This window comes from Molothrus aeneus, chromosome 13, assembly GCF_037042795.1.
Source record: "Molothrus aeneus isolate 106 chromosome 13, BPBGC_Maene_1.0, whole genome shotgun sequence".
In the NCBI taxonomy this organism is placed as follows: Eukaryota; Metazoa; Chordata; class Aves; order Passeriformes; family Icteridae; genus Molothrus; species Molothrus aeneus.
Window position 1 is genome coordinate 12,033,138 of NC_089658.1, and position 13,056 is coordinate 12,046,193.

Sequence of the window (13,056 nt, forward strand, 5' to 3'; positions counted from 1 at the left end):
TTGGGTCTCTACTTCTATGTTTAGCACCATTTAGAAAAAGCAAATGCAATACAGAGTTCATAAATGTGTACAATGCTAAGCATAAATACAGGTTTGGGCATTTGGAGTTCCAGGGTCAGCACCCCGAGCAGAGCTGGCACAAGTTACAGGAGTGACATGGAGGAACGAGGAACAAAACCGCAGCAGAGGCAACACAAGTAACAGGCCTCCAGGTGAGCACAAGTTAAATTTGTAACAGTTACATAAATTTTAGAAGGATACATATCAGAGTCCTTGGAAAACCACACCTTTGAAGCTGTAACAAATATTCTCCTCTGGCTTTTCCAAAGCACAAACACGAGACAACTACTGAGAGTAAACAGATGTAGCACATCTTACCTTTCTGCAAACAAGCTGTACATCACCTGTGGCTGCACTACATGAACAGAAATGGTCAGTCACACAGGAAAAATGGACAGAGCATCCCCATCGACAACAAAATGTTAGTGATCGCTCACACCTCTGGGAGACCCGTTGCATAATTTATCCAGGCACACAGAGCCATTTTTACAGTGACACCTTGAGAGCTCTAAAATATGCATAACAAGTTCTTGTAAAGGCTCACATTATACATTTAAATTACAGCATGTTAGCAGTTTGCTGGAACAGACTATTTTTTTAAGCCCAAAATTTGTTTTTCATAACCTCACATCATCCCCTTTCCTATAGTTTAAAAGTTAAAATATTCAAAAAAATTTTAAAACATCTTTTTCTTTAAAATAATGAGGACCTGAAATTTAGTCATGGATGAAACTGCATCTTCATGACCTGGCCACACTTTTTCAACTAATAGTTCCAAGGTTGACCAGCAGTGTTTCAAAATGCTTGAAACTTTGATACAAGTTTATAATACAAAGCAGCTCATTATCAGCATTTATTTTGTGCAGAGCATACATCAGAAAAAAAAATCAGAATTCACTTAAGAACTATTGGATGAGAATAGGGCTATAAGGAAAATTATTTAAGGGAAGAAACAGGTAAACAAATTACTGAATTAAAAGAGAGGAAAGAAGATCCATACCAGTGGATCAATGATAGGTCATTAACGTTTTAATTAAGAGCAAAACATCTGTGTTAGTTTAATGCAAATGAACTTCACAAACCAAACCAGACAATGCAGAAGCTAGAAGACTGAGGCCCCTCTGAGAATTAGTTAAGAAGGAATTCAGGCAAATAAAAGATAGTACAAGTGGAAATCCATGTTCAGCCAGGACATCATGAACTGCGCCTGCAACTGCAGAGACCATGGGACATAAATAACCACGCTGAATTCATATTCAGGGTTCTCATTAACAGAGCAATACTGGCAAAAAACAAAGCAAATGCAAAGACAAGTCACAAAATTACTTCAGAAGTTGGAAAAGTATTAATCAAAAAAACAATTTATGGGGAAAAGGTTAGAAATATCAGTTTGTTAAAGGGTATCTACAGACAGTCACGAAAAGAAACATTGCAGGATGAGGTTTCAGAGCAACACAAAGTTCAATGTGGGTACCAAAAACCAGAGCTAATTAGGTAAAAATCCCCAAGTCACTACAGGGACAGGCTGACCATTTCAACATTACCTTGAATACCTGTACCACACAGCAGCTTAGTTTCCACAGGACTACAGTCCCAGGAACAACACAAGTAGGAATGGAAGAAAACCACTGTGGATTTATGAAGGTACAACAAATATATATAAAATCAGACAAGTATCTGAATATTTATTTAAAATACAGGAGGGAAGTGCCGAGCTTGAGGTGGCGATTAGGCAAAACCTGACAATTTTGGCTGGCAAAGCCACCGTAAGAACTGCTGGGGTCCCTGCTGCTTGGGACAGTTAAAATTCACAACTAGACAACACTGATGCCCAAATCCAGTCTAAGGATCCTGGTGATGTGGCCCAGGATGCATGTCCTCATTTCACTGCAAGTGAAAATACAAGTTTTTCCTCTTTTGCAGTAATAGGGCCAAGGCAATAATCAAAGACAATGCACACTTGCAGCACTGAAAATTAACTGCAGGCCTGTTATAGGAATTCATAACAACTATGTTCAAATATTTCTTCCAGGCAACGAATCATGTTTTTTCATTTCTTAGAACCAGCTTAACACCATTTAAACATAACCTCCTGCACATTTGATTTACATACCCAGCTTACTCTATCAAGTAATGTTTTTACACTTTCCTCATGTATGAAAATTATGCACCAAATAAGATTCCAAACTTGAGCAAGCTCTAATCCATGCATCCTTTATTCCATTACAATCACTGTGTTGCTCTCTAGCAACAGGACACAAACTGCAATCAATCGCAATCAATTTATACAACAATCTGAGGCTTACAGTACATTTAAGGCCTTTAAATTTGGAAAAATTAGACCTATCCTAGCAGTGTAACAATTTTTAAGTGTTTTGCATTTCTGATGCATAATCTGTGCGATTCCAGTGTCAAAGAATCAAATTACTCCTAAACTAAAAAGATCAGCTCAATGAAAATTTAGTTACATAATTCATCAAAACATAAATGTGTAAATTCTATTTTTTTTCTTGTCCTGGAAACTTTATAAAACTTTAATAGCAAAATAATATAGGGATAAAAACATATTTTAACAAAATGTATTCAATCATATACAAACCAGAATTTTGCAGTTTATTGTAACTAGACTTAAATTAAAACTACCAATTAAGAATCTATGCACAATGTAAATTCAAATATGTACAGTACTTTTAAAAAGTCTACAGGAATGCTTTACAGAAGGAAATGTCTGTTATGGCTATTATTCAGACAATCTGAATATTAAAATGAGTTTTCTAGTAGTAAATTTACACATTTATTTTTAAACAAAAGCAGTTTTGTCCCTAGATCCTTTAAGAATATTCCAGTTATGTTTATACAACTAATGGAGAGGTCATTACAGAGTTTAGCCCCATATAGTAGTTTGTTTATTTTCAGGTAAAAGTATATTTAAATAATTTACTTGGGAAGATCAGTAAGTTAACAAAAGAACACTAGAAGGGAGGAGGGGGAACTTCATCACAATAACTTTCCAGTTACAATACCACAGCTAGAAACTTCACAGAGAAAGTACTCCCTTAGGTTGAACCCATGATTGTTCAGAACAAGCTGTAGCTCATAACAGTTGTGTTCTCCACTCCGAGAACACAATGGGGAAAAAGTCTTTGTAGGACAGAATTATAAATGATCTGAAGTGAGACAGAGAAAACTGATCTTCAATTAATACAGCACTAGGTAAAAAGTGTCCCCATAAGCAGCTAGGATTCCCACTTCCTTCAGGGCAATGAAGCTAAAAATTGTTGGAATTACAGTAGTTGACCATATTTGTGTGCATTAGTAGAATCATTTCCAGATAGAAAAGACAAATTTCATCAGATGTTTGATTAGAACACCCTCAAGACAGGGTATTTCTTCATAGTATAAAGCTATTACAGCTATCCAGTTAAAGCATGTGCAAAACCAGGTAATTTCTTCCGTTCACAGTAACTGAGGTAAAATCAGGTAGGCTTCTTCAGGAGTTGGGAAGTTCATGAGATATGAACTGTTTTAGTCTCTCTAAGTACTGTGCATAAAGCTCTATGTCATTATGCCCAGCCCCTTCCACCCAGAGGGGCTCCACTGCTCGTGGACATCGCTCGTACATGGCCAGGCCATGGGAGAAATCGATCACCTCGTCCTCGGTACCGTGGATGACCAGCACAGGAGAGGTCACTTTAGAGATCTTGTCAATGCTGGGGGAAGGAAAAGAAAGACACAGCTCAGTTTGGGGCTTTCAGTTTCACATCATTAGAGAAAGCAAGCTTAACTGTTGACAAACAACCCAGTTACCACAGCATGTTTTTAAATGGCTGCAGACCCCTGGAACTGTGCACAAGTGAAATGGGACAAGGCTCACTCCCAAAACATACGTGTGAAAAAGGAGCTTGCACTGCCACCACCACCAGCCCACCAGTGCTAACAGCAACAAGTTTGAGTGGGCAGCATGCAAATAAAATTTGGCACCCAAAAATCACCCACCAAAAGAGTTACTGTATCTATCACACAAAGCACTGTGAGGCAAGTAAGATTCCATGGGACATTCTGCAAGCACGGACTCTTCTCATGTGACACATTATCACCTTCCAATTTAACAGCTTAGGAACTAATTAAATACATTCCAGTCATAAGATTTCATTAACAACAACAAAAAAAAGGCTTTGGCTCATGGAGCTTAAACCTGTCTTTGAACCCCCAAATTAGACAGATTCAGCTAAAAGGAAAACAATCTGTTCTATTGATTAAGTTCAAACAATGAAATAGAAAACTGTGGGAGAAGAGCATTACACAGGGATATTTAACTGCAAACCACAGAAATCACACAGGATTCTCCTTTATGTAACCAGCCTCTTTGCCAGCTGTGACTGCAAAGTGGCTTTAGAGTAACATTTTTCCTTTTGTCCAGCTACCTTTAGCAGACCAATATAGCTCGAGACTACCTGTCACAGGAAAATCGGTTCTGAGGGAAGAGAAGAGTGACAAAGGCACCTTCCACTGAAGAGGTCAGGCCAGAAAACCCCAATTATGAAGCATCCTGGTAGCACATGAACTTGCAAGCAGTGAAGAGCAGCTTTCTCTGACTCTCCTCACACAGGCCCCAGCTTTTATTTCCAGCCAGCCATTTCATGCTGGTAATTACCAATGATTCCAAATCTGTGTAGAGACACCACGTGCTAATGAGCTCTCAGCTTCCTACCTGCTCCACTTCCATCAACAAATGGAGGAATGTGGAGAAATGAGTGCTGGTACTACTCAATTTTATGGGAGGACAAATCTATTTTTTTATGGTAGCAAATAAAAGGTGTTTGGATTTTCCTGCTCCTGAAGAGCAAGAAGGCATGCAATTTTGGCATGACCATTGCCCTTACAAAATGATCAAGACTGCTTAAAATTATTTTGAAATATAGATGCCAGCATACCCTGACTTAAAAACAGGTTCAAAAAAGTTTTATGAAAATATGAAGCTAAGTAAAAAGATGTAAACTGAAGCACTAAGCCTCACACTTACAAACCTCAACATTCAGCATTCTAGAGAACTGCCATTGGTACTGAGTGTAAACACATCTCTGTCTCTATAGCTGTCAAAAAACCCCCCCCAGGTTTCGTGCCATTTAAGGTACTATTTAAAATTAAAATGCGGCCCTATTTCACTTTTCCTGTGTGAAACTTGAGCTGTGTGCAACTACACTGAATTAAAAAAAATCCCAACATAAAAGAGGCATCAGAATAATGCAGATTTTGTTTTTCCCAATAATTTTCATCCCAAAATTAGTATCACAGCCAAATGTAAATACTTTATGATCAATATGTTGCAAAAACTGAAGTTTTAAGCCCATGAAAGGTCTGGTATAAAAGATCTATCAGCTAAAACAGCTACAGAGATATTTATGCATAATTTTTGTGGCTAGACACTAAGTTCTCATTTATTGTAGGAAATCCCTTTCACTTCAGTATTCATATAATGAAACAAATCTTTTTCACATATATTCACAGACCATTAAGCCAGATAATATTTATATTTTGCAGAAAACTGGAAGGCATCCCATTGCCAAGTCAGCGACTCATAAAGCAGTATTTAAACTGCACATTAGCCTTACTTAGTATTCTCAGCCACACAGCTCTGCAGCTAGAAAAATCTACAGAGACCAAATTCTCATGGTGTCCCAACATAAAATGCACATAATAGCAACTCACTGTAGGTGCACACAGAACTATTTTGTTTCCCACTGTGAAGACAGACAGTTGAGCTGCACACATTCATAAAGAGCACTGCTGTTTATTTTCACTGCTCCCAGTACCAGGGAAGTCAGACTGACAGCAATGAACAGCTCAGTAGGGCAAGAACAAAACACTCAAGTGCTACAGCACATCTGCTGTCACTGTTCCCCTTCCCACTTTTCTTTTTAAAGCTGTTATTTGATTTGGCTGGTAACAGCTAATCACTGTTACTTCTGTAATCAGAGCTATGTTTAAGGCTTTGTTTTTTCCTTTCTTGCAGAAGCATTTGTAAATATTGGATTTCAGGTTTGAGGATGATGAATGAGCTGGAGTGTAAGTGCTTCAAATTCAGTCTGCACCTCCAACAAGTTATTAATTAACTAATAATATGTTTGAAAGGATTCTAAACATGGGAACTGTGAGAGCCACTATTACTTCATCCCCATTCCTTCTAGCTGTTCTGGCTTATGGATCTTTACCTACAGCCTCCCACAGCTGCTAATTTTAATCTGGTGTAACCAAAATAAAACAAAAATAATAAATGCTATGAATATTCCTTACTATACTTATCACAAGCATGACTTTCTGAAGTAAAGCCAAGTTTTGACCAAGACTTCAGTGAGGGTCTGATTTATTTTCTCCCTTCCATGAACTACTAAGCTTTTTACTTGTGTCCTTCCCTGCTATAGAGAGATTCTTAGAATATCTGCTGCTCCCACAACCTCTACTATTCCCAAATAGTTGAGTACTCCAGGTCTGTTGCAATTGCTTTTCCTGTGAAAACTAGACTATAAAAGCAAATGTTTTATCTTAAAACCAGTTGTATATAATTTTCTAGAGTTTCTTAAAACAAGCTTAATATCTTCTAAAAGATGGGACAGGGAATTTGTTTTGGTCACAAAATTTGGATCCTACAAGATCCCCACCAGGGAGGACCAAATACAAGTCTCAGTATCTACTTACACCAACAGTCCCTTTTAAACACCATGGTGAGTAGAGAACCCCTGCTTGCAGCAGTGATACCTACCTTGGGAAAGCATCAAAGCAGTAGGTTTTCCTGGTGTCAGGAAAAGCCACCCTTAAGCCAGACATGAGGGGAGAATGGAGGATCACAGCTGCACACTCGTACCGAGATGCCAGGTCTACTGTGGGGACAGTACCAATGCTCTGGCCATACAGGATAATGTTCTCAGGACTGACACCATACCTGCAGAGAAAAGAAAGATCCCTTTAAAACAAAAAAGCCAAAACACAACGTATTTCACATCCATTGGATACAGAAAAGAACACACTTCTAGTAAAAAATAAGTTGTGTAAAACATGTCTTTTTGACAGTCTACACCATCTACAGTGCTCTGGTCACTGCTGTGACAATGAAAAGCAAACCCAGCTATACCCCATGTACACCTGGAAGGTTTCAATTTCCTTACAAAGCTGCTTGCAAGGTGTACAGCAGGCCTGGAGGATATGCAACTTTCAAGCAGCTAAATGATTTGGTATGTGCCAAAAGAGAAAATTAAAATGACAGTAGAAGAAAGATCAATTAATAATTAAAATTAAGAATAATCCAGTACTAATCGTCCAATTACAGGCTGTCAGGACTGCCTTGTTTCATGATGAAGTATAACTAGACTGGATTGTAGCCTCTGTGAAACTGAAATTTTCTTAATATTTTTATACTGCTGAGCATAAGGGTGCTTTTGGCATCTACTGTTATATGAATAAGCAACTGTATAAAAATATCTCTCAGGAGTAAAATTTTATCCTCTTGGTAACCAAGCAGCAGCGGATGCTGGCAGTCTGTCACCACAGCCTGATGTTTTTAAAAAAATGTTGTGCAGCTTTTTTAGCAGATTTTTTTCTCCCTCAGTGTTAGGCATGGTTCAGCACACAGCAGGGCCTGGCTGACTGGGTTAACAGGACCTTGGAACAAAATCTTGGCATCACAGACTTTGTTCCAGCTGCTGGGTGGGGAGGGCTGGAGGCATGCACCCCAAAGGCACCACATGCATCCAGCCCATCTGCCAGCTGTTGCATCATATTGAACATAGGCAGAAATGCAACAGCATCAGGGATATACAAGAAAACAGGACTGGAACATGATCACCTACATGGCATTTCAGTGGGCATGGAATGATATTAATGCTGGTAGGTTTTGCAATGCCATCCTGAACTGCAGTATCATGATAAGTGTGAAGTTTCTTTCTAAAAGGTTTACAATATAAACAGAATGTGGAAACAGATGTTTGAATGAGAATCACAGGATAATAGGAAAGCATAGGGTGGCAAGAGAGTTCAACACATCCAATTGCCTTAGTATGGCAAATTTCTCCAACACTGATCAGCTTTAGACTCACTCCTTTTGATGTTATTTTGATGTTATTATGTTTCTGAAAACATCTCATATTCTAAGGGGAGAAACTCGCTGTTGTGGCAATAGGTACTCCAGAGAAAAAGCTGTTTCATAATATTCCAGGTAAAGTCACATACAGTCTATAGCATCATTAAAAAAGCCCAGAGATACATCTAAATTTAAAGTAACCCTTCATCACTACAACTATTCAGTATCCAACTCCACTGAAAGGAAATGTAATATCTGGACAAAATGAATAATTGTAACAGGGTATTAGGACACTGAGTTAGTGCACTTTTAGCCTATCATTAGAGCAAATGTCTTCTGGTTTACAATCCTACTGACTGACAACTAAAAGATTCTCTGGGGTTGTTGTATTTGGGGACAGTTCCCCTTTTCAAGACACAAGAGTTACTGTAACAGATTTATCTTTTTAAGCCCTTTACCATTAGGTCATCGCTCAGCAAGCGAGACATGAAGCTTACAGCAAACATCAGCAGAAACAGCTAGATGTAATATTTATTTATCCTGAGGCCAAAGGACACAGGACAACTCATGAGCGAAGGCCATGAATAATTGAGCTGCGCAAGGTCCTCAGAGCTGAGAGCCAGGGCTTGACTCCATGATCCTCTGTGTTCTCACAAACACTGCCCAGTGGTGACTCAGCAAGCCCAGGTACAAACCCACCTGGGGGCTTTATCTTTAAAACACAACGTTCTTAAAGCAGAGGCTGGGTCCCTCCCTCACTTTCTGCAAACTTCCTTGTGTAGATCCTTGCACAACAGGAGCAGTGATACAGAAAGTGAAAGAGAAGTGGGTAAGAAGGCAGCAATGAAAGGGAAACTGGGTGACACAGAAAAAGGGAAAGAATATGGTAGAAAAAAGCAAAAGACACTCTGGAAAGGAGGAATCCTGTTACAGTCTGCTCTCCTATTAAGGAAGAAAGTCTTTCCACCAGCTAAACAGCAGCCCCTAAAAATAACTTCCTTGAAACACACAAGCTTTGGTCTCTGTGGAAACAGCTCTATCCGATGGAGCAGGAGAGCCAAGGAAAATTTCTGGATATGCTTGGGCACTTCTCCTGTGGAGCCCCATCAGAGAGTTCTAAACAGGCAGGGCAACACAGCAATGTGGATACCAGCTTCAGCAAAGCCAAAGCAGGAAACAGCTCAGTTACCATGGGCATATGCAAAACCCTGCTTTGACAAAGGGAGAAAAAGAGAAGAAAAAAGGGCAGGTATGCTTTTTTTGCAGAAGGGAACTCCATTACTGAGAACTGCAGCTACTGCTGTATAAATTATACAAGCATTTCTGCTTCCCCTTACCCAGGAACACAGGTGGCAAAGCTCAAAGTTCTCCAGCCTATTCAGGTCTCAATAGCCCACAAGTACATGGTGTGGCTTACACATTCCAGTGACCTTCATTACCCTTCACAAGCAGTAAGCTCCCCATACCTAGAGCTCCAGTCCTGGTCTAAGGCCCCAAAACACCCCAGAGTCTATAATAACAGTAGTTTGGGTTTGGGTTTTTTTTTCCCCTGTGTTTCTGCCTCAGTAAATACAAATGAGGTTTACCAGCATTTCTGGTCTCCCCATGCTAGCATGAACTATGTGCACAGAAGCTGGTTATTAGAGAATCCACACCCCAGGCTCTTCTACTTATTCCAGAGTAATAAGAGACCTCAGTCATGCCAGCAGATCAGCGGGATACAGGAGACTGGGAATATTGGCGATGATGGCATCAACTGCCATGCAAAGCACCTCAGACTTTCTGGATGACAGCACTACGTGCAAACCATGTATTATCTCAAAGCATCTTTAATTATGAGCCTAAGATCCTGAATCCCTGCTCCCCCCAGGGCTCCAGCTTTGAGCCATAGAGCTGGAAAGTTTACCATTGCTATTTTTACTCTCTCCTTGCTCAGTGCAGAGTGCCAGTGGAATGCTGCTGTGGGGACTCCAGTGTCACAGCTGAAGCCCTGCAATGTTCACAGCCAAAGCTGCCAGTCCTCAAAAGTGCCAAATACATATTCATTAGTGAGGCCAGTCCTTTTGCCAGGCTTACTGAATCCATGAAGTCAGCCTCACCTTGTATTTTCAGTTAGAATTTTTATGATATTTGCTGTTCCTTTACCCCTTACCTGAACAGGAAAGCATAGGGAGCAGCCTGCATACAGCAACAGCAATAAATCAGCTTTCAGAAACTGTCTATGCAGAGTATTTTGATGGCACAAACCCCACTCCATAACACTGTGAGACTTAGTGTTTAACTGCTGCTAAACTAAGGCAGGGAGTGATGGGCAACACATGATTCCTTACAACACACAAAATACATAAATTTACAAGGCCAGGAAAATGAGGTAACCAGCTCCTGCATTCTCACAAGGGGACTGAGTCTGAAACTGGGCACTCCCTTCTCCAGCAAACACACCAATTAAATAAATCATTTTCAAGACACAAAGAAAATCCAGCATATATCAGGAATAACACAAATCATGCCCCAGTTTGGAGGAAATAGTGACTTCTAGAGTACCTTTACTAGAACATACACATACTCAGCTCTTCATAACCTGTTCAAGTCTGGTTCTTCCTGTTTGCACAAACCCATTTGTCACAAAATACTATTTATCACCTTTTCAAAATGCATTATCTCTAAGTTTAATAATCCAGAGAAATTTAGATCACTTGCTAAGAACCACAGATAGGTATTTTCTAGCATCATATCTATCATTTCCATAAGGTATCCATATATATTTTCAGAAATAAGTGGCTATTTAATCCTGTATGAATCTAAAAATCTAATTTTGGGGCTAGAAAGAAAAACAAAAATCCTCAATTAGGTAAGTCACACAGCAGATTGCATATATTATGATTTTATGTTGTGTGACTTTTGCATTAAAATAAATCAACACTAGCAACTTAGTCAATAATGATTATTGCAAGAAATTTACAATATCAGATCAAAACACTGCATTTTGCATTGTGCTTCAGCAAGTACCGCTCCAGCATGTCAGCCAAAATATCAGAGAAATTACAGCAGATTTTCGGTCTAAATGCCAACATGAAATTGAGAGGAAGGCATTAGATTAAGGATTTTTTGAGTCAACCATAACAACTGTCAAATGAGAAAAATCAGATTTCAGGATTCACAGGAAACCCTGGCACATAAAAAGTGTCCTTGTGCCAGTTTCTCCAGTTTTCTTGAATTCACATAAACACAGGTCTGAAATTGTTCACTGTTTTACTGACACTGACACTTTAAATCATGAGATTTCCTCCTTCTCTACCTTCTTCCTCTCCAGGCCTACAAGTGCTATGCAATTCAAGTTATGGTATACCACACTCTATTTCATTTCACATTTTCATGGATCTAAGAGCCAAAACTGGGTTGTACTCTGGCTTATGCAGCTGCAAAAGAGAGAGACCAATTTTTCTGGCCTATGTCCCAGCACACTGTCACGGGAGCAGACCAGTAATTCCACAAATGTGTTCACTCTCAAAATAATTTAAATGGCTGACAGAGAAATTTAATCAAGGACTCCACCACAGTTTTATATCACTATTACTTTTACTACCACACCAGAGAGTAATTTGATTATGCCATGGAGAAACCCCAGTGCTAACCAATATAAGCTGATTGTGGGATAACAGAATGAACCTTTGACTCTTGAAAATGCCCTCTTACAGGAAATTCTGGATGTTATTAGCAAATATCACACTCCTACAGGCTTTCTGGACTCTGTGACTGCAGCACTAATCCAGTGATGTACCAGCTCCTCTTTTCATGTCAATAATAAATGGATCGAGTAGAAGCAACTTTGAGGCACTTCTGAGGATGATCGTTTGCCCTGCAGTAACTTAATTATTCCAAAGCATGAAATCAATGCAGCTAGTTCTTGATTGCTGTCCTGTGACCATCAGTGATCTGTTATCAAACACTGAGAACTGTGCTCACAGTTCAACCAAGTCCTGACAAGGATATTGAGTATCACTGGGAGCTCAAGCATCCATGACAAAAGCAGGGATCTACACACTGCTGAGTAGTAAAGCCACTGCAATTTTGCCCTGAACAACCAGGGTAGGTAAAGATAAATGGTATTTCATGGCATTCTCCAGTACAAACTGTAATGAGATTACATTTTAAACTAATTGAATTATGCTAATCTGCACTGAGTGGCTTTGGGGTGAGAGTTGGATGACTTGTTTTTTTTAATCCAAATAATACTAGTTTGTCTAAAAATTGTTCCTTTTTGAAATACAGCCTTAAGTTCCCTTTTGTTCATCTGCCTCAACATAGGCTCCTCAAGTTGTCATGTTTCAAAGTGGGAAACACCCTCTCTGACCAAAGTAAAACTGCTCAGGACTCAGAGCAAGCCAAGTACTCTTGAACAGTAAACCCACACCTCCTTTTTTCACCCCAGCTTCACCCTTACCAGGAAGTTCCTTTTCCCCCAGGCAAAAAAATAGGCAATCTGTGTTTGCAGATCTATTTATGTTTTTAAGGAACTAACAAGTCCTTTGTTTTCTCTTGTACTGAGGACTCAACTGTATTTATAACATAACTTTACTCCACCACAATAAGCCAGGATACTGATTTTGGTGTTTGGTTTAGGATAGATTGCTCATTTGTCTAGCACATGAACTAGCAGTTTTATGTACAAACAACAAACACATTTGGAACAGTTGCTTCTGCCTGACTGGCCTTTTTTTATTTTTTTGTTTGGTTGTTTGGTTTTTTATTTCCCTAGATAGCAGGGAAGCAGGAAATAGAGTTTTCATTAAATGTGCACTGAAATTTAAGCAGGAACTTGTGCCACAGGCATGCTAGATGTAATAGAATAACTTAGCCCCTACAAGCATTAATTCTTTCATATTGAGTGAAAGCAAGAAGGCCACTGACAGCAAAAAGGA

The 13,056-nt window shown here is 39.3% G+C and overlaps 1 protein-coding gene across 1 annotated transcript in view; it reads right to left on the reverse strand.

Moving 5' to 3' along the window:
* ABHD17C (abhydrolase domain containing 17C, depalmitoylase) overlaps window positions 1–13,056 on the reverse strand; it is a 30,170-nt gene continuing 17,114 nt past the window's right edge. The window contains exons 2-3 of the mRNA XM_066558632.1: window positions 6,821–7,000; window positions 1–3,770 (exon numbers count right to left, since the gene is read on the reverse strand). Coding sequence (XP_066414729.1) covers window positions 3,551–3,770; window positions 6,821–7,000 — 400 coding nt within the window. The 3' untranslated portion in view covers window positions 1–3,550. The remainder of the gene's footprint in view (window positions 3,771–6,820; window positions 7,001–13,056) is intronic.